This window comes from Pleurodeles waltl, chromosome 6, assembly GCF_031143425.1.
Source record: "Pleurodeles waltl isolate 20211129_DDA chromosome 6, aPleWal1.hap1.20221129, whole genome shotgun sequence".
NCBI lineage: Eukaryota > Metazoa > Chordata > Amphibia > Caudata > Salamandridae > Pleurodeles > Pleurodeles waltl.
The window spans coordinates 842,282,908-842,305,561 of record NC_090445.1 but is presented as its reverse complement, the minus strand read 5'-3'; the positions used below and the strand labels follow the sequence as shown (position 1 = coordinate 842,305,561).

The 22,654-nt window shown below is 44.5% G+C and overlaps 1 protein-coding gene across 2 annotated transcripts in view; it reads right to left on the bottom strand.

The window, feature by feature from the left end:
• BTRC (beta-transducin repeat containing E3 ubiquitin protein ligase) overlaps nucleotides 1-22,654 on the bottom strand; it is a 1,279,452-nt gene that overhangs the window by 191,133 nt on the left and 1,065,665 nt on the right. For both annotated transcript variants that reach the window (XM_069239553.1, XM_069239552.1), the window contains one exon: nucleotides 10,363-10,473. In XM_069239553.1, the coding sequence (XP_069095654.1) occupies nucleotides 10,363-10,473 (111 nt within the window). The remainder of the gene's footprint in view (nucleotides 1-10,362; nucleotides 10,474-22,654) is intronic.

The following is a 22,654-nucleotide window of genomic DNA, read 5'->3' as shown; positions in this document are numbered from 1 at the left end:
AGATTCACTCAAACAGAAAGTCACCAACCTACGAAACCACTAACACACCTTTGAAGTTTATCTTAGGAAATAGAATGTTTAAAAAACAAAGAATTCACTGAAAAAAACAAAGGTTACAGGGATGTTACAGTTAGGAAATAGAATTTAAAATACCTTTCAAATTTACTAAAAAACAAAGGTTACAGGGATAAGATAGTTAGGAAATAGACTAAAAAACCTTTGAAATTCACTGAAAAAACAAAGGTTACAGGGACTGTTAGAAATGAGGTCTCTAGTTGGCAGTCAGTTTACACCCTATCCAAGCAGGGACCCTCACTCCAGTCAGGGTAAGGGAGTCACACTCCTCAGTTAACCCCTACTCATCCCCTTGATAGCTTGGCATGAGCAGTCAGACTTTTCTAAGAGGCAATGTGTAAAGTATCTGTGTGTACAAGCACACACACACACACAGTGATTACACCACAAAAGTACTCTACACCAGTTTAGAATAACAGCCAATATCTATCTGAATAAAACAGACCAAAATGACGAAAATCCAACATACACAAGCAAAGATATGCATTTAAATTAAATAAATCTCAGTATAGTGCTTAGAAACACAATAGTTCCAACTGATGCTATCACAATGCCATGACAGAGTCAATGCCAACATTCCGACACCATTCGCAAGGGAGTGTGAGCTGGTCACTGAGTCGCATGGATCCCCAGGTTCAGTACTTTTGCAAACAATGAAACAAAGACGTTACACAAAGTCGGGCGGTGAGGTGTCGCTGGAGCCGGTGCGGCATCGGTTAATTACTGCTACCAGAGAGGTGAGGCGTTGGCAGGGGAGGCGTCAGTTCTTTTTGGTTGCAGGGGAGGTGATGCGGCATCTGTGGTGAGGCGTTGGTTCCTTACAATCTGGCAGGGTTGATGAATCCAGCAGGTCAAGGCAGGCAGTGTTGACTTTGCGGTGCCGCAATCATACCACGAGGCCACAGGTGCTGTGGCAGAGTTGGGTGTTCTGGACGTCGGGGACATGGCACTCAGGACTCACTCTGTAGCAGGACTTCGGAGGCTGTGCAGCAGCGTCTGGCCTGCGGCAGCGGTCGCTGTCATTGCACTTAGGGGGGGACCAAGGCTCCTTGTGCAGACAGTGGCACTGGTTCTGAAGTTACTTTGGAGTTGATGCAGCTGGTTTCTTCATGGTTTCGCCAGAACTCACTTCCAAGGGCACAGGAACTGGATTTATCACCATCGGCAAGACAAGACTCTCAGCAAGAAAGCCCAGGTGCTGGCAGATGAAGTTGTTGACATCCCTGAGACTTCTTACAGGAGACAAGCTCAGTTCAATCTCTTGGAGAACCTTGGAAAGCGGAATGTAGAAAGCAAAGTCCAGTCCTTTCACTCCCAGGGCAGAAGTAGCAGCAGCAGGCCAGCACAGCAAAGAAACAGGTCCTCAGTCCAGAAGTATTCTGAAGTTGTGGGGTCAGCAGTCCAATACTTATATTCATTTTGTCTTTGAAGTAGGCAAACTTCAAAGGAAAGTCTTTGTAGTGCACAAGACCCTGCTTCTGCCTGTCCTGGCCCAAGACACACTCCAGGGGGTCGGAGACTGCTTTGTGTAAGAACAGGCACAGCCCTATTCAGGTGCAAGTGTCAGCTCCTCCCTCCACTTTAGCCCAGGAAGATCCATCAGGATATGTAGAACACTTCAGCTCCCTTTGTGGGACTATCTAGAGTGCATTCACAAACAGCCCACCTGTCAGTTTGATCCAGACACGTATCCCATAGCCTGGCCGAGGCACAGAATGGTAAAGCAGGAAAATGGCCACTTTCTAAAAGTGTCATTTTCATAATAACAGCCTAAAAACTAACTTTACCAAAAGATGTATTTTTAAACTGTGAGTTCAGTGACCCCAAACCCCATATCTCTCTCTGCTCCCAAGGGGAAATTACACTCAAATTACATTTTAAGGCAATCACCATGTTATCAAATGGGAGTGATAGGCCATGCAATAATGAAAAACAAATTTAGCAGTATTTCACTATCAGAGCATGTGAAACCCACTAGTACATGTCCTACCCTTTAAATACATTGCACCCTGTCCATGGGGGTGCCTTGGGCCTACCTTAGGGGTGATTTACATGTAGTAAAAAGGAAGGTTTGGGCCTGTCAAGTGGGTGCACTTGCCAGGTCGAACTGTCAGTTTAAAACTGCACACATAGACACTGCAGTGGCAGGTCTGAGGCATGCTTACAGGATAACTCACGTGACTGGCACAATCAGTGCTGCAGGCCCACTAGTAACATTTGATTTACAGGCCCTGGGCCCCTCTAGTGCACTTCACTAGGGACTTACTACTAATTCCAATAAGCCAGTCATGGAGAAATCCAATCATCAATCCAATTTAGACAGAGAGCACTTGCATGTTAGCACTGGTCAGCAATGGTAAAATGCCCAGAGTCCTAAAGCCAGCAAAAACGAAGCTCAGCATAGGATCATAACAGGATGTCAGAAGCCAAAAAAAACAGGGGAAATCACGCCAACAGCTGACAGGTCTAACAGGGATATTATAGGTAGGCTCACATTTCACTCTTACCAAACCATTGAAACTCTGCAGTTATAGTTACCTGAGCTAACTATAACTTACGTCCCTGCAATGCACTGCTTATGACTTCACATATTACATCACTCATGACATGGTCAATGGCACCACTTATGACATCACTGGTGACATCTCAAATGACATCACTGATGACATCATCCACAGACCAACTCAGACACCCACTCACACCTCCATAGATCCTCTCATACAGTCATTCATACAACAACACAACCATTTCATAGACCCATACAAATATCCACACACGCACTCACACACCCATTCACTCACTGGTATATCCACTAACACAACTACTCACTCACCCATAAAACTAGTCACACAACCACATATACACCCATAAAGCCACTCACACAACCACATACCCTTACATCTACTCGTACTCTAACTTGTTATCCTATACAGCCACCGACAGAGCCACTCACTCACCCATACACTCACTCATACACCCACAAACTCACAATACATTCACTCGCACAACCAGTGTTACAGAGAAACAGGCACTAACGCACCCCCTCAAACATCCATACAACCACTCAGACTTTGACTCACTCACCCAGTTACTCACACGCTGACTCGCTAGAGTTACAGATAATAACACACTTATTCTGTCACCTATACACTCATTGTCAAATGCAAAACTGACCTATAACCCATTCTCACACTCTTTCACTCACCTATACACTCACTGACATGCAGTCACTCACCAACACCACTCATGCACTGCAACTTACTCTTACACCCACTCACGCACCTATACAGTCACAAACCTACTCACAGATCCATACACCACTGTCACACCCACTCATCCACCCTTACAGTCACTCACAAAGCCACTCAACCACACAGCCAGTTAGACACCCAGGCCCTCACTATGAGTGTGGCGGTCTTGGGACCGCAACACTTGTGGTGGCGGTCAGACTGCCGCCATAGTGGCGGTCTGACCGCCACATTACAACTGTGGGGGAGCCGCCACGGTCTGACCGCCGGCACCGCCATGTTGCCGCCAGTCGAAGCCTGGCGGTCTCGGCGGTCGTAATCCACCAGGGCAGCGCTGCAGGCAGAGCTGCCCTCCGGATTATGTGTCCCCTTTCTGCCAGCCTTTGAATGGCGGTTGGACTGGCATGGGCACTGGGCATGGGCAGTGCAGGGGCCCCCCATGGACAGCCCGTTGCGCTTTTCACTGCCCAAATTACGGATGGTGAAAAGTGAAAGAGTGCTGTTGCACCCGTCACACCACAACATTGCTGCCGGCTCAATTACCAGGCCAGCGGGAAACTCGTAATAGGGCCCACGCAAGGAGGGATGCATAGGTGGTCATCCAAATGGGGACTTTGACGGGCGGCGTAATGAGCCCCCCAGTGTCTCATCAATACAGGTACTCAGACACCCACTGACTCACCCACAGAGGAACTCACACAGCTAGCAAATCCCTTATTCAACCACTCACGCACCCATTTACCCACCCATAGACGTGCTCACACAGCCACTCACTGACCCATACAGCCACTCACAAAGACACTCACTTACTCATACATCCAATCAGGCACCCATTTATTAACCTATACAAACACTCACACACCCACTCATCCACCCAAGCACGTATGCAGACTGGATGATGTCATGAGTGATGTCATTTGAGATGTCATGAATGTCATGAGTGATGTCACTGACCATGTCATGAGTTATGTAATATGTGAGGTCATTAACAGTGCATTGCGGGTGTATGTTATAGTTAGCTCAGGTACCTATAACTGCTGAATTTCAATGGTTTTGCACTAGTAAAATGTGAGCCTACCTATAACGTCCCTGTAACTGTTGGTGTATATATATATATATTTATATATATATATATATATATATATATATATATATATATATATATATATATATATATTTATATATATATATATAATAATATCCATCTCCAGGTTCACCATGTTGTCCTGAAAGGACTGATTGTGACCTTTAGCTAGCATTTAGAATATTCTCCTTCACTTTGCTTGGGAAGTCTAACATCAATGACCTGATTGTGGCTGCGCTACAGAGCTTCAGTAGCCCTAGCAGTCCTTTAGCTAGCCCACCAGAACATAAATGAGGGGTCATAAGCCTACGATGTTGCTTTATATTTGAAAGTAATTTAAAATAATACAATGCAGGTATTAAAAAAAATTGTAACATTTATATTATAATCATATGTGAAATATAACTCTAGTAATATTGTTCCACTGAATTCTTTTAAATACTATTAAAGAAGATGTTTCAAAGAGAATTACCGCCTATGGCCAACAAGGGGACAGTGACATAATATCTGCACACAATATTAAACAAGTATATAAAGAAAAATCAAATACAATAACACTCATTCAAAACAATAAAAAGAAGATGTTTGGGTATATATTCTGATCTGTCTGGTATGAAAGATCACTCAGAAGTATGTATCAAACTCTTCCTGTAGAGTTGGTAGATTTCTAGTCATGTAAGAGAGAATTTAGAATGTGCTTTAGGAATGTATTTGTTGAATGAGAAAGGGAGTTATAGTAGAGAAGACTGGAGGATGAGAAGCAGAATGCTGGAGGTGACATTTTGGACATAATAAACAATCAATGTTTAAACTAGTATATGTCCTGTGGATCTTTACATAACTGGCAACAAGTTGGAGTCTGTGCAGGAGACAGCACAGTCAAGGCCTCCACCCCTGGATACTTAAATGGACTCCAATCAGCTATAAATGTGAGTAAAACTGCATTTGGATGCGGATCTATACCTGCTAGGGGAGAGGAAAATAAGTGCTGTATGTCTGGAATTAGCATGTCTTATTGGAATTATATTGGATGATTGCAAAAAATAGTTTGATTGTTTAACTGTGTTTCGCTTGTCATGAGAATTACTGTTTGCATCTGCACGACTAAAAAAAAGAGAGAAACTCCTAGATGCCATAATACACAAGTAACCTAGCTCTGTCTGACAATACTACTGGTGTGTGTGGATTGGGCATTATTATGCTAGCACATTGTTTAAAGAGCAGCAAAGACTCTGGCCAAAACTCTTCCACTGGTGCTTCAAATACCTGTCCGAGTGCATAATTCAGTGTGCACTCTGTATGGTAGCAAGGATTTCAACCGGGGCAGCTCCTCCACAGGGGAGGAGGAGCGTCGCTCTCACCCCGCCAGCAGTGGCAGCTGCAAACCGTTTCTCAAAAAATGATCATAAACTATGTTTATGATCATTTTGGGGGGGAAAAGGGTGGGGGCCTTGGGGGTGACGATTGTGAGGGGGAGTGCTCAGCACTCCCCCTCAGAGCGCATGTGTGTTTGGCCGGCCGTTTCGGACCGACCAAACACACATGCACACACAAGGTTGCTAGGCTGGAGAGAGCCTGCACAGGCTCCCAGTCTGCCTGGGTGCACCCTGGCTGGGTGCTCCCAGCCAATCCTAATGCTGCTCTAAGCAAAGTCAGGATTGGTGCAGGGCAGGATGGGAGCCTGTCCCTCCGTGCAGCGAGACAGGAGGAGGCAGAGGAGAGGCAGAGGAGCGGCGCAGGAGCGGCGGTTAGTGTTATTTTTTTTATTTTTTTTATTTAATTGAATCCCCCCCATGCGAGCGCCGACTCGTCCCTTTCACTCAGCGTGAGCCGCGACTGGATTTTAATATAGTGTTGTGTGCATTAGGCTGAAGTATGTTGTTGGCACGATACCAGTGCATTCTTTAAAATAATAGAGTGTGCTCCCAGCATGTGTGTAAGGAATTCATGACCGGCACACGCTTGAAAGGAATCACTGTGCTCTTTCGTTGAGGCGCGAGGAATCAACACGCTTTTCTTGAAGTGCAAGTGAAAGGAATTCAGGAACCGGCACTCATCATAGGAAACACTGTGCCCTTTCGTTGCAGCACCTGTCAAAATCACAACACAAAATGGAGTGAATCATAAATCATAGAGGGTAAATGGCTATCTGCACAATAATGCTTACCATTTAACTGCATACCGCTAATTCCGTCCTTGTGTACTGATCACAGCAGGCTCAGCGACTTTAAAGGAAAGAACCTCTGCAACTGCCTGCCTGCATGGGTAAGCATTGAAAGAGGTTCCTGCACCAAGCTTTACTGTTCAGAGGAAAGTACCTCACATATTCTCTTTATACGTACCTTGGAGATTTCTGTTATTTTAGTTTATTGTGGTATTTTTTTTTATTTTGGTCAGGTATGTTGGTTTATTGTGTTTACTAACCTGCAATTCTTTTTACAAGTAATAGATGTAAAGTAAATATTACATATTTAGTATGTTTAGCACATATTTACATGGCTAATCAAGGGTTAGCTCCACCTCCTATGCTCTTGGCTACTCCGGGCAAACCGTCAATACCATGGAAGCAGTGGAAAAAACTGTTTGTCACCTACATGTTGGCGATTGGTGCTGGCAAGTATGGTCCAGTGAGAAGACAAGCAACTTTACTCCACCACCTTGTCGTTGAAGGGTGTAGGCTATATGAAGACTTGCCAGAGATCTCCCTGGGGTTGGGAGATGGGCAACCCAGCAATGTTTATGAGATGTTTTTACAAAGGTTGGATGCATGCTTCATAGCAAAACTGAATATATGTATTAGGGGGGGCATATGTTTTTTTCTAGGGTACAGAGGCTAGACGAAGATATTGTGTATTATGTGGCAGCATTACAAGGTTTGTCATTAACATGCCAAGTCAAAAATCTGAGCAATTTCCTCATAAGTGATCAAATTGTGTGGTGCACAAATAATTTTAAAAAATGTAAGAGTACTTGTTGATCTCAGATCCTACACTTGAGGAAGCCATACAAATTGCCAATGAACTAGAACACACTCAAATTGTGAATAAAGGAAACGGATAAAAATAGTGTGTTAGTGTAGGTACATTAGCCCTAAGTATCAGAAATAAGTGTATTAAAAAGGGAGACTAAGAAAGAAAAACTGAATGATAAAGCTCTATATCAGGGGAAATCGAATGAAAAAGTACAAAGACAATTTACTTTTCCAGGAACAAACTCCAGAGCAAGGAATTGTTATTACTGTGGTGCACCAAGACATATTGGATCAAGCGCCATGTGTGCTGCCAAGAATGCCATATGTTGTATGTAGAGGCCACTTTCCCGAGGTGTGCAGAACATAGGGCTGAATAGTAAAAGTAAAGGAAATTGATGATGCATGTGAAAGCTTGAACTTGAACGTGAACTTGTACTCACTGTAGAGGAGCTAGATGAACATAAACAAATGGTAAATACAGTTTCTTAAAAGAATGAAATAGGGCAAGAGAGCACAGACAAGTTAGAAAAATCCAACTGTAGCTTGAATATTGATGGCCGTGGGGTGAGAATGTTAGCAGACTCAGGAAGTTTGCACATGTTACTGTCAAAAGACACATATGGAAAAATTGAAAGGACAAGGAGTGGAACAAATCTGACATCAAAGCTGTGGGGGATGGTGGAAGAATATAGAGATTATGGGAATGAAGTGGATGAAAATAGAATTTGAAAGAAAAGCAGTCTTAGGCTGTATGTACATAACTAAGCAAGGTTCAGAGCAATTGGGTGGGTGCCATCAAATAGATATAAATATTGCGCTCAACCTCAATGTAGAAAAACTGGTTATGACTGGTGAAGTACAAAGTGTTGTGACGGATGTGGAGGCCTTATGGAAAGGTACCTTGAGGTATTTACGGAGAAACTAGGTAAACTGAAAGGCTTCTCACATAAAATGATACTGAAAGAAAGTCCCACACGTGATAAGAGAGAAATGAATACATTATTGGAACAAGGAATAAAAGAGCCACTCAAATCTTCAGACTGGTTGTCGTCCATAGTAGGGGACCCAAAGGAAAGAGGAAAGATTCAGCTGTGCACTGACTTGCGCAACCTTAATGAAAACATAAGGGTGGAAGGGCAACCTCTCCCAAATATTTCTGAAATGTTGACAGCAATGGGAGGTGGACAAGCTTTTAGCATCATTGATACCCTTGCAGCATATCATCAGATAGATCTTCATGAAGATTCTAAACACCTTACATCGTTTTTTACGCCGCTGAGGGCCTGTCGCTTTCACAGGATGACTTTTGGTCTTGCTTCGATCTCAGGGGTCTTCGAAAGGATGATGCAACAAATATTCTATGGGTTATGCTTCTAGGATGGTGTCTTAATTGTGGGAAAGAATGAAAGAGAACATGATGAATTGATGGAGAAGATAATGGGATGATTGAGAAAGTTTGGACTGACAATACAAAAGGAGAAATGCCAATTGAGAAAATCTCCAGGTACGTAGTTGGGGCATGAGATTTCTGAAGGGGGCATCAGATGAAAAAAAACTGTGAAAGACACACCTAATGCAATCAGTAAAGAACAACTGAAATCCTTTTTACAGCTGGCAGCATATTGTTCCACATTTGTAGCCAATTTCACTGAAATAGTTGAATCTCTGAGACTGCTAATGAAAAAAAAAAAGTCACTTCCAGTAGTCAGCTTCTTATCCTCCAGTCTTGTGCAAGCATATCTGAGCCATATTTTTCTCCAAATAAAGGTATTGCATTGTTTTTATTAATGTTACAGTAATATGTGTACTTTGTTTTATTCTGTATTGAGCATTTGTATTCTTACATATGTATTGGGGGAGCTGCATAGAGTTGGTAGAATTCTAGCCATGTAAGAGAGAATTTAGAGTGTGGTGTAGGAATGTATTCTTTGAATGAGAAAGGGCGTTATAGTAGGGAAGGCTGAAGGATGAGAAGCTGAATGATGTAGGTGACAGTTATAATAATAAACAAAAGATGCTTGAGTATATGGCCTGTGGATCTTTCCAGTTCCCTATCACTTTTTGGCCACTTAAATATTATTTTTTTAGTTAAGTATAAGACTGTCTTAGGGGTTCCTAGGATACGGAAACAAATTGCTGCAATCTGTAATATACATGCAAGGCTTTCCCATCTACCTTCTTAGGGAACATCAACACACCTTCTGCTGCTGGTAATCAAACATTTAGAATATTGGAAAATACTTCTGGAATTGAACCTATTTCAATATTAGAGATGCCGGACACAACAAGGGATTATAATATATTAAAATGTCCATAGACAAACTTCAGATTTTAAAACTAATTTCCAAAATGGTGAGTTAGATAACATTCAGGATGCATGGAGGAGAATGTCCATATAAGAGGCAAGTGACTTGGACTGGAAACCTTTATACAAGCTCACTCGCTTGGTGATGCTCAAATCTGGCTCGGGGGAAAAAATCAGTATTTCACCATGCATTATCTTTAATATGCATTTCAAAAGCTACAAAAGTGGTGCCTTACTATGGGCACTTTGCAGGGAAATTTTATCTGTGTTGCCCTCTATTCGTGGGTCAAAGGAACTGAGACTGATGACCGCTGCAAGGGAGGAGGACCGATGGAGATGGACATCTGCTGGAACTAAGGAGATATTCTCTGGAAGGGGCATGACATTACCTGTTGCTTCACTGTGATGCCATTACACAAAGGTATGGAATTCCTATTGCATTATTTAGTTTGTACTGGATTTGACAATTAGCCACTGAAGCAATACAAATGCAGTTCAGCTTCACTGCAGAGAGAAAAAATGCAGCAAGGCAACTGTATAAGGACATTAGTTTATTTTAAAGCAGTATTAGTAGAGATTGCATAGTGAGAAAGATAGAAAAAAATCAGTTCACATGACATACATCTGGAAGATTCATGCATTATTATCAGAAATGCTGTTCAGAATAATTATTACTTACCCATCATAGGCACCACTCACTATCCTCTTGCTATCAAAACGTATGCATCGTACCAATTCTTCATGGCCTTCAAGAACTCGTAAACATGCCCCACACTCTAAATCCCACAACCTGCCAGAGAAAAAAATAAAAATAAGACTAATTTGAGAATGCTGTTACTTCAATGCATTTTCACAGCGTGCCAATATGTTATGAATCAAAATAAAAACTCATTGGTTCAGCTAACAATGCAGTAACTTGAAAGTAAACAGTCAAATAAAAACTAAACACCTTGATAGTGTATAAAGCAGTGGTGACTGGTGACATTTCAAGTGGTGGGGTGTAAAAGTTGGGTAAGTTTGACTTTTATGTACCAGGTGAAGTGAGCAAGCTAAATGGACAAGTGAGGTCCTAGGTGGGTCCTCCTCCCAAGAAAAAGTTAAAAAAGATTGACAAATTGTGCATTTGAAAGCAAATGAATTTAGTGAAAAGGCAAGGTTTATAATGCAGTGGGAACATAAAGAACCTCACGACAACATTGGCCAGCGGCGGAGGCCACCCGCCAATGTTAATCCGCCGTCAGGCAGCCTATGCAGCCTGAATCCCGCCGGCCCTATTATGACATCCCCGCTGGGCCGGCAGGTGGAAACAGAGTTTCCGCCCACAGGCCCAGAGGGGAACAGGGCACTAACATTGCGGGCGGCACCTAATGGAGCCGGCGGCAATGTGGCAGTGCGGTGGGTGCAGTAGCACACGTCGCACAGAACACTGCCCGTAATTCGGGCAGTGGATTGCGTGATGGGGCTGTGCATGGGGGCCCCTGCAGTGCCCATGCCAAGTGCATGGGCACTGCAGGGGCCCCCAGGTGCCCCCCGAGTCACCCTTACCATCAGCCTTTCCATGGCGTTGTTTACCACCATGGACAGCCTGGCGGATGGGCACTCGTAATCCCCAGGGCGGCGCTGCTTGCAGCGCTGCCCTGGCGGATTACACCCGCCGGGACTGCCAGGTGGCAGGCTGGTGGCAGCCTAGCCGTGTCGGCGGTATGACCGTGGCGGCTCCGCCACGGTCATAATATGGCAGTCGCGCCAACAGCGTGTTGGCGGTGCGACTGCCAGCGCAGGTTTGGCAGTCATGCGACTGCCAGACTTGTAATGAGGGCCATGAAATATTAAACACATTAAAAACTGCCCCTTATCTTACTGCAGTAATACGTTCAACAGTTACTTTAATGTGCAAAATGTACAGCGTGACAACTTAGGCCCATGGCGGAGGGCGGCGGAAGCACCGCCAACAGGCTGGCGGTGCTTCCTGGGCTATTCTGACCGCGGCGGTAATGCTGCGGTCAGAAAAGGGGAACCGGCGGTTTGCCGCCGGTTTTCCCCTGGCCCAGGGAATCCGCCATAGCGGCGCTGCTTGCAGCACCGCCATGGGGATTCCGACCCCCTTCCCGCCAGCCTGTTTCTGGCAGTGTCCACCGCCAGAACCAGGATGGCGGGAACGGGTGCCGTGGGGCCCCTGGGGGCCCCTGCACTGGCCATGCCACTGGCAGGGGCCCCCTTGCAGACAGTGAAAATCGCGACGGGTGCCACTGCTCCATTCCGAGCCGGCTTCCTCGTTGCAGGGGCTTTCCCGCTGGGCCGGCGGACGGCCTTTTGGCGGACGCCCGCCGGCCCAGCGGGAAAGTTGGAATGACCGCCGCTGTCTTTTGACCGCGGTGCGGTCATTCGGCGGTAACCGCATGGCAGGCGGCGACCGCCGCCCGCCACGGTCAGAATGACCGCCATAATGTGCATGATTGGCCAGTGTCTTGCACTGCATGCGGAATCAACTTTGGAAGAAAATGCTCTAGCGATGCATCAGGACGCACCCACAGCTGTTGACAGCAATCAATCATACAGAAATATATGCAGGCAGGTCTTTAAGTGGGATGAATAAAATACATTTCTGTGATTCTTATATTGTGCCACCTGGCCTGTATTTTGCTTTCTCTCTGAGATGTTATTACATCCAGAAATATAGCAACTATATAGCAACTGACATACACCTAAAACCTGTCAGTACTATGGCTTTGTCAACAGTAGTTAGCTGTTTAAGATAAATAAGCAACAACAATGATTAGTTATAATTAGCATTGGAAATGTTTCAATTCTGAAATTGTGAGACTGTGAATTAAATATTATTGAGGCCTAAGAAAGAAATATTGCCTTTAGTTATGTGTGCTTTATGTTAGATATGTATGCCCTTTTTATCTTCATATCTGGACATTTTCATCCCCCTTTCTTTCCTCTTCAGCACCCTCTTGTCATTCTCCCCTGAATGCACTCCCTTGCATCCGCCTCATTTTGCCACCCCAAACATACCCTGCACTCAATCACATTTAAGCACTTTATTTCATTTTGCTTTTGCCTTCTACATATTTTGACCCAGGCACACCACTTCACACACATTTACACTGAATTTAAATTGCAATTGGAATACATGACCATCGTTTTGTGTGCTCTGCAGAGAGACTGACCCACTGACATGCACGTTGCTTTGCATTCAGCCTCAGCACCAGCATTCTCAATCAAAGCCCCTCAAACACCTGGCACAAATCAAAGTATGCCTATAATAAAGCACTACAACGCACAGAAACACAGCATGATGAAACAGCTAACTCTTTTGGGGAATACAACATTAAGTAAAACATGTGAATAAGAGGAACTAAATGGCTGACACACATTACACATATTTTAACATTCATTGTTCGCCTATCAATCCATGTTTTTTGCTTTAATGTTAAGGGCATGAAGATAGGGTCAGTTTAAATGCCATACAGCAGATAACTGCATTTTCTGTAAGCACGTATTTCTCCCCTTGGGCTTGACTCAGATATTTGGATCAATTTTGCAAGGGAACAAGATCCCTGCTAGTCTTTTGGTACACTTTCGCAAGGAACAAATACTGCAGCTCCACTTCTAAAGGAGACAGCGATCTGCAGCCAACGCTTGGGGTGTCACAAGGGGGAGGTTAGCGTGACAAGGGGTCTCAGTACAATACATAATAACGCAAGATTAGCATTATAAACTTACCAAAGGCAAGGCACTAAATCACACATGCTTGTATCACCTGCTACTGCGTGACGAATGGGGAAAGGGTGGGATCTATGCCTGTGAATGACAGATGGCTGCCCTCATGCACGGATGAAGACTCCAACGCCCAAAATCATGACGCTAAAAGTGTCAGAGGCCTATTGTGCATACTGCCATAGACCACAATGAAAATGAAGGGCTTTAGAGAAATCAGCCCTGCGTCACGCGTCACAGTGTAGAAAGTTGATTTACTGCCTGGCGTCTGTCTTATTCTTCAAAGAAAGGTGGGCCAGGCACCCTGGAACAGACAGCCCAGACTTAAATGCATTGATTTGTTTACAGATACGATTGTATCTGTAAACAAATTGATATATTTAATACTTTTTTAAATATAAATGTGTAGGAATTTTAGAGGGACACGGCCACTCAGCCCTAAAAGAGAAACCGCCCCTGGTATAAGGTATGGTTTATGTAAGCATTTACAAACTAATATCACAAAGATGATCTCACACCTTTACCACAAGCACAGGAAACAAAGACACATTTAGTTTAGGAGATATCACCAATTTTCTCACCAGAATAAGATTTTATAAAATATCTCTTCTACTCAACCAAGGCAGGAAGAGAGTGTTTCTAAGAAAGAGAACACATAGGAAGAAGATTACCTTTTGTAGATCCTCGATCTCATGAGCCTCCTCTGAATAAACTATTAAGCCAAGAAAAGGAGCTAAAGGAGCTTGGGTACAGGGATCTCTTTAACAAATATTTTCATATTGCTTTCCCACCTCGCTGCATTTCCAAATTGGACACATTCTTGAGTCAGAAAAAGGAAAAATCTAGATGAAAGTCTGGACACTTAAGGCACAAGTAGGGACTGCAATGAGAAGCATCATGGTTGTTAAGGTTATGTGTTCTAAAAAAAAAAAAAAACTAATACAGAACAACTGTGAATGTATTCAGACAACAGAATAAATACTTCTCACTAACCTGTTGGCGAGTGATGTTTTGTCAAGATGTGTTTACCTGCCTGATAGTAAGAATGTTTCTGTGGGATGTTCAGGTTTTGAAATATCCCCTGCTATCTGTCAGGGAACCCAGATTTATTTTTGACACACACACTGGATGCCACATGTATAAACATACTCCCAAATGTGTATTCCAGCATGATCAGAAATGGAGTGTGAATCTCAAATTAAAACCAGTCCTCCATGCACCATTTGTTTTTTTGCTTTTCTGAATACTCTGCCGCCTGGGGAAGAAGGATAAAAGAAAATATGGCATTTGTATGAAATGTCTGTTTCTACGTGTTTTGAAAGATGCAACTAGCAGATGTCTTTACACGTGTATTGAGGAAACCGAAGGATGCCAGGAAATAAGTGTGATGAGAACATTATGAAAGATTAATCAGTTAAATGTATAAAAGGGACATAATAGCAGAGACTGGCAAGACAGTTGCTAACCTGGGTGGGGTAGTTTTAATTGTTTAACCCTGTGTTACATTTTAATTACAATAATATCGACATAGCAGGCTAGCTATCTTTATGAGCATCAACCACTTGTGCCATTCACCCATAATGACTAATACTCTCAGACCATTTTAAACAGTTTTGACCTTCCAACCCATACAGGTATGGTGTATTTCTCATGAATGAGAGTATAATTAAACTGTTCTGTAATATTTTAAAATTTTAGAGCTAGTCTCAGGGCAGAAGGAGGCATGATGGATTGGATGTTTCACCTCAATAGGATCTATAGGTGATGGGAAAGTTCAACTAAGAAATTAAAAGATTTGATCTTTCAGTCCTCTAATTGAGGTTAAAATTGAGCCAGGATTTAGATGCCTACAACCTGAACAATCTTGCCCACTTTGAGGTAAGGTTAAATCTGTGTACCTGCATCAAAGAATAAGTTACTTACCTTTGGTAACGATATACCTGGTAGAGATATTCTAGTTGCAGATTCCTTACCTTAGAATTTTCCCCAGGCGTTAGACTGGATCTGGAGATTTGTCTTCGAGCAGTATCTTTGCGAGCCATCAGGTGGCATTGGTCGACTCCTCAGGCGTCATTGGTTTCGTAGTCACGTGATGATGTGACGGTCACATATAGGTGCCACCCCGGCACGCTGATGTCAGCTTCTTTTCACTACTTTCCACACCAGTAGTGCGGAACCATGAATAGCACTGAGAATGGTACTCCAAAACTAAGGGCCAGATGTATCAAAAAACCAAATTGCATTTCTTAAATAGCGAATTTTAAGAAATCGCTATTTAAGAAATGCAAAATGGTATGCATGATTTTTGCGATTTAAGAAATCGCTATTTCTGATTCGCAAAATGCGATGTATCACATTTGCGATTCGGTAATAGCGATTTCTTATCCTGTAGGCCCATATTTGCGAATTTTTTGCATTTCCAAAATTGCGAATTCCTAACTGGAATTTGCAATTTTTGGAAATGCAAAGTCCAGGGTGCTGGGGGCCTTAGGCCCCCTCTTCTGCACCCCAAAATATTTTTTACAACATGTAAGGTGCACACATGCCAAAAGGGCATGTGTGCTTTACATGTAAATTTTAAAATGCATTTTAAATGCATTCTTAAAATTTGCACATGGTTACCACCAAGTTCAATTTGGTGGTAAATAGCGATTCCTTAATGCCCAATTCGCATTAAGGAATTGCTTGTTACATGTGCTTAAGAAATCGCAAATAAGGACTCCTTATTTGCGATTTGCTATTTAGAGAGTCGCTAAACAGGGTCTCAATTTTAAGGAATCGCTATTTTAGCGATTCCTTAAAATTGCATTCAGAATGCCTTTGATACATTCTGAAATGGCTTGCAAATGCAAAAAGCTTTGATACATCTGGCCCCCAACTCCATTTGCACCTATGGGCCTGCTGCAAATGGTTTTGCATTTCCTAAATTGCGATTTCCAGTTAGGAAATGCAAATCCCAGGGTGCTGGGGGCCTAAGGCCCCCTCTGCTGCACCCCAAAAATATTTTTACGGACATGCCTTAGGGGCATGTGTGCGCTACATGTCAATTTCAAAAATGCATTTAAAATACATTTTTAAAATTTGCACATGGTTACCACCAAACTTCTGTTGGTGGTAATTGCATTTCCTAAATGCCCAATTCGCATTTAGGAAATGCTTGATACATGTGCTTAAGAAATCACAAATAAGGACTCCTCATTTGCGATTTCCTATTTAGAGAATCGATTCTCTAAATGGGGTCGCAATTTTAAGGAATCGCTATTTTAGCGATTCCTTAAAATTGCACTGCGAATGCCTTTCATACATTCTGAAAGGCATTTTTGCATTCGCAAACGGACAAATTTTGCGTTTCACACCGTTTGCGAATGCAAAATCACTTGATACATCTGGCCCTAAATTCCTTAAAGGGAAAGGAAGTTCCTGTCCCTCGAAATCAGTTTGCAAAGCGGGGAGGATGTGCGGGTCAGTAAGGTGTCTGCAATTAGAACATGTCGCTACCAGATATATCGTTACCGAGGGTAAGTGACTTGTTCATCTGATTGAGACCTCTAGTTGCAAATTCCTTACCTTAGAATAGATACTCGAGCAACACCATCTCCGGTGGTGGGCTGCAAACTAAGATCACATCAATAAGTCCTGCAGGACTGAATGGCCAAAGTAGCCGTCTCAGCCGGCCTGACTTTCCAGGCAGTAATATTTAGTTAAAGTGTGCAGGGATGCCCGCATCGCTGCCTGGCAGATATCCAGGAATGGAACTCCGTGTGCTAACACTGTGGTAGCAGCAGTTGCTCTGGTGGAATGAGCACGCAAACCCTCACAGGGTTGCTTTTTCACCAAAGCGTAGCCCATCTTAAGGCGGAGGACCACCTATTGGAAGATTGTCCTCTTCTGCACCGCCCTTTCTTTTTTGAATCAAGATGGTGGAGTCTCTCCTCCACATGAGAGGGATGTGGGGTGGTGTAAAAAGTAGGCAAGGTGATTGATTGGCCTACATGAAAAGGTGTCACCACTTTGAGAAAGAAGGAAGCCCTGGTACGAAGCACCACTTTGTAAGGATGGACAGCTAGAAATGGTGGCTTTGAATAAAGAGCCTGAAGCTCACTCACTCTGGAAGGAAAGGTGATGGCAATCAAGAAGGCAGTTTTAAGAGTCAAAAACTGCAGGGGACAGTTGTGGAGTGGCTCGAAAGGAGCACACATGAGATATGTAAGGATCAAGTTCAAATCCTACTGGGGCATTATGAACGAGATTGGAGTGATCATGTGGGTGAGTTCTTTAAGAAACCTCCCAACAAAGGGAGATTGGAACAGAGAACAGAGAAGGTTAGTCTGGCAGCCTGAAAAAGGCAGAGATGGCAGACAAATAACCCTTGAGGGTGCCCAGAGCAGAGCCCTGCTGGGCAAGAGAGAGAATGAAGAGGAGAACCTCTGAGAGAGGTGCAGAAAGGGGATCAACAGACTTGTTGGTACACCATGCCACAGATCTATTCCAACGACGGGCATATACCGTTTTGGTGGAGGGACGCATGGCTGGCAAAATAACATCACAGACTTTGGGCAGAGGTGGAGACTGGGCAGGTTCCAGTAAAGGACCGTCAGCTGCTGCAACAGAAGATTCTCCCGAAGGAGCAGACTGATGGGAGGATCGATGGCCATGCTCAATAGCTCAAGATACCAGACTCTTCAACCCAGTCTGGAGCCACAAGGATTACTTGGGCCTAATCTTCAGAACTCTCGGCAGAAGTGGTATTGGTGGGAAGGCGTAAAGGGGGCCTGAGCTCCACTCGTGACAAAACTGTTACTGAGCGAGTGCCACCTTGGAAACTCCAACAGGCATAACAGCTGACATTGCACGTTCTCTGCAAGGGCAAACAGATCTAACCAAGGCTCTCCCCACTGCTGAAAGAGACCTTGCGTCACCTCTGGATGGAGACGCCATTCATGATTGACTATGCGTAGACAGCTGAGTTCATCTCCTCTGGCGTTCAGAGATCCCACAGACGTTGAACGACCAGTGAAATGCTCCGGCATTCCAGGCATGTCCAGAGGTGAAGAGCCTCTTGACAGAGGGTCCATGTCCCCCCTCCACCTTGCTTGTTGCAGTACCACATGGCAGTGGTGTTGTCGGTGAACACCTGCACCACTTTCCCTTTGAGAGCGGGAAGGAATGCTTTCAATGAAAGTCAGATTGCCCGGAGCACCAAATGGTTGATGTGGAGCCCAGACTCTGACCGAGACCAGAGGCCTCTGATCTCCACCTCTCTCATGTGGCCACCCCATCCCAGGAATGACGCATCTGTCACTACTGTGAGATATAGCTGGGCAAGGGACGGAGATCTGCCGTTGACCTGATCTGGATTCGATAGCCACCACTGCAGATCTAGTGCTCTCCTCTCTGTCAGACCTTGTCGGAGAGATTCCCCTGAAGCTGCGTCCACTGGAACTTCAGGTCCCAGTGCAGTGCCCGCATATGCCATCTGGCATGTTGGACCAGCAGGATGCAGGAGGCCAAAAGGCCCAGCAGTCTCAGAGTAATTCTCACCGAAATCCAGGACATCCAAACATAGGGATCATAGCCAGAATATCCTAGACTCACTTTTCGGGAGGATAAGCCAGAAACTGCACTGTGTCCAGAACAACTCAGATAGAGTCTGGGATGGAGTCAGGTGTGCGTTCTGCCTGTTTAAAGTGAACCCCAGCAAATGCAGGAGGTTCGCCGTAGTCTGGAGGTGGGAGACAACAGCCTGGGGCGAGTTTGCCTTCAACAGCCACTCGTTGAGGTTGGGGAAGACTGAAACTCCTAACCTGTGCAGGTGAGATGCAACCACTACCATCACTTTCATGAACACCCAAGGGGCGCTAGTAAGGCCAAAGGGGAGCACGGGGAACTGAAAGTGCTTGTGACCCACCACGAATCGTAAGTAACATCTGTAGCCAGCAGGACGGAAATGTGGAAATAGGTGTCCTCCAAGTCCAACCCTACCATCCAGTCTTCAGGGTCCAGGGCAGACAGGACCTGAGCTAGAGTTAGCATTTTGAACTTCTCCTTCCTGAGGAAGAGATTGAGGGACCGGAGATCTCGGATAGGGCGAAGGCCTTTGTACTTTGTGGGCACCAGAAAGTAGCGGGAATAACAACCATGACCTACTCATGGTGCCCGAGGCCAAGACAGCCTTGACATCCTCATGGAGAAGTGCCAAATGATCCTCTGACAGATGATCGAATGATGGGGGCATGGTCGGAGGGGGATGTCTCAAAGAGAAGGGAGTAGCCCCTTAAGACAATTTGAAAAATCCACCTCTCCGTAATGATGGATTCCCAGTGGGGCAGATGATGGTTAATCCTGCCGCCAACTGGTCCAGGATGTTTCAATGGACTAGGAAGGCTTGGAGGCAGTGGAGAGGGATGGGGGCTGACTGGGTGGACCCCTGGCTCCTTGATCCACAAGTAAGTGGCATACAGTGGCTGCACAGAGGCTGTGAAGCATGCAGGGGTTGGTGGGATGGGAGTAAATGAACGTGGCTCGGCGCCCTTTCTGTAGCCACGAAAGGGGCAAAAAGTGGACTGTGAGAGGTGAAGAGCAGCTATGAGGTAAAGGGACTGAGCCGTAGCCCAGACATCCTTAAAGAGCTCGAGCTCTGAGTCCGCTTTGTCTCCGAAGAAATGGGTGCCTTCAAAGGGCATGTCCATCAGAGATTGCTGCACATCCCCTGAAAAGCCAGAAGTCCTCAACCAGGCGTGACGCCACAAGGCTACTGTCGATGCAACAGATCTACTTAGTGACTCGGTCGTATCCAGTCCACGACGAATCATGAACTTTGCTGTATCTCTCCCGTCAGTAACTGCTTGGGAGAGAACCACCCCGGCCTCCTCCGGGACTCGAGGCAGCATCTGCGCAACCGTATCCCATATCCGCCCAAATGGCATATGGTGTTCACGGACTGCAGAGCTAGACTGGCAGAAGAAAACATTTTCTTTTCAAGGTTATCCAGTTGTTTTGATTCCCTATTAAGAGGAGTGGAAGGGAATGCGCCAGCTGAAGAAGAAGCCTGTATCACAAGGCTCTCAGGCGCAGGATGTTGGGTCAGGAATTTTGGGTCGGTCGGTCAGTGCAGGCCAATGGCAGTGGGTGACTGATTGACGAGGTAAAGTCGAAGAACATTTGGCCATCTTTGACTTCTTCTTCTTATGACCCGATCGTCCCGAGGACTTGGAGTGGGACGAGGAGGAATGGTGATGACTCTGCGAGCGATCTCATGACCTTCCTCTCTAATGAGAACGGGAGCGACGTAGAGTAGAGCGCCGGGCCATTATGAGCTTTAGGGACTGCTCCCTCAAAGCCTTCGGGTTCATGGCCTGACACACAGAGCACGACTTTGGGTCATGGTTGCGCTCCAGACACCAAAGGCAGACGAGATGTGGATCTGTCACCGATATCATTCAGTGACAGGAGTCACAAGGCTTAAAACCGGTCTTCCGGGACATCCCTCGACGCATCCAAAACTCATCAAAAAGTATTCAACAAAAGTTGGTCTAAAATGGCTACGGGTAGCACTTCTCTCGGATCTGCATGTAGGCTGGCACTGACGTCGCTCGCGGGGGTGAAGCCTATATAGGACTGCGACGTCAACAATGCACGCAGAGTCGACCGACGCCACCTGACAGTGTTCAGGGGTACTGCTCAAAGAAAAATCTGTGGATCCAATCAGACGCCTGGGGGAAATTCTAAGGTAAGGAATCTTCAACTGAAAGTCTCTATCAGATATTGCCACCAGCTTAACACAACACATTAAAACTAGAAAAATTGACTATATTTTTCTGATAGCTACTATCAGCATGACATGCTTGATTGGTGGTCCCAGCCTTTCAGATGAAAATCTATGGTAGATTTGTCTGTCCTAATGAACCTTCAACCTTCTCTACTAAAACAAAGGTAAGTGAGCTTTAATTCCTGTTATGGAGGGGTAACTGAGAAGGCTTCAGAATCCAATCTCTGGTCAACTGGACTTTGGTAGTCCACTTACTAGAGCGCTCAGGTTTCTATGCAAGATATCACCAGCTAGCGTAGTGGATTTGAATTCATGTTTGGAGATAAGGAAATTATGTTGTGGAACAACTTCAATTGAAATCTAGCGCACAAATTAATTTCTTCAATATGAAGGTGAAGGTTAATGGAGATATTCGGCATGACACCTATCGATTTTGCTGTATACATGTTCTTTGGAAAGACGTTTAGGGCCTATAGCTTATCGATCCAATCAGAAAAGGACTTTAAAGCTATTAAGTGATAATAGGAGGAATCCACTCTGTTGAAGGTTAAGTTTACGCTTTGTCAAAGACATCTATAAGCTTATGTCACATAGGCACTGGGCTAGAGTGCCAAAATTATCTATGCTAGCAATCTTGAGGTACCACTGTGCATAATTTGCATGCTGGTGGAAATCAATACCTACCTTGAAGAATATCTCGTCGAGCAATTCAACAAACAAGTTCAATAATGGAAGGGCTAGAAAAGACCCTTGTGTTACCCCTGTGGGAATGGATAGAGAATTACATGTTTTAATACATTGTGCTCTGTTAAACAAATGTGCTTTGACCCCGTATTGCGCCATGCATTCAGTGTCCATTCTATTGTATTAAGTGTGTAAGAGAATATTATAGTTGATGGTATCAAAAGCAGTAGTTAGATCAAGGAGTGCTAACATGCAGTGTTTGTCTTCATGAAAGATACATAAGGAGTAATCCATGATCTTGAGTATGACTGCAACTTTAGTCAGGTAGTGTAACCCAGTAATTTTTGTGTTGTTTTCAAAGTTGTCAGAGTTAGATTTTGTTTTTGAAACAACAGAGAGTGAACATTGCCCACCTTTAGTACAACTGGAAAACTTCCTAGCTCAAGAGCGGCATTTATGATTTTCGGACTCATGGGCAGGATGGCATCTTCATGGTCCTTAGTAGGGGAAGGTGGCAATCTGCCAGGAGAGTAGACAAAGGTTGGGTGCTTGCAATGTGTCTAAAGGTGGACTGAGACTCTGATGAAACTTTTTTCTCCTTCCTTTTTTTTGGGAGAATTTGTTCAGTTTCCAGTTGATATGTTTGGATGGGTCATTGCAGTTAGGAACTTTAGATGGGAGAGTTGTGGCTTCATGTTGCCTGGTCATGTATTGTTTTGAAAATAACTCTTTGTGTCTGTTTTTACCATTCTGAAGTTTAAGGAGGAAAAAAGAGGACTTTTACTGGGGGATT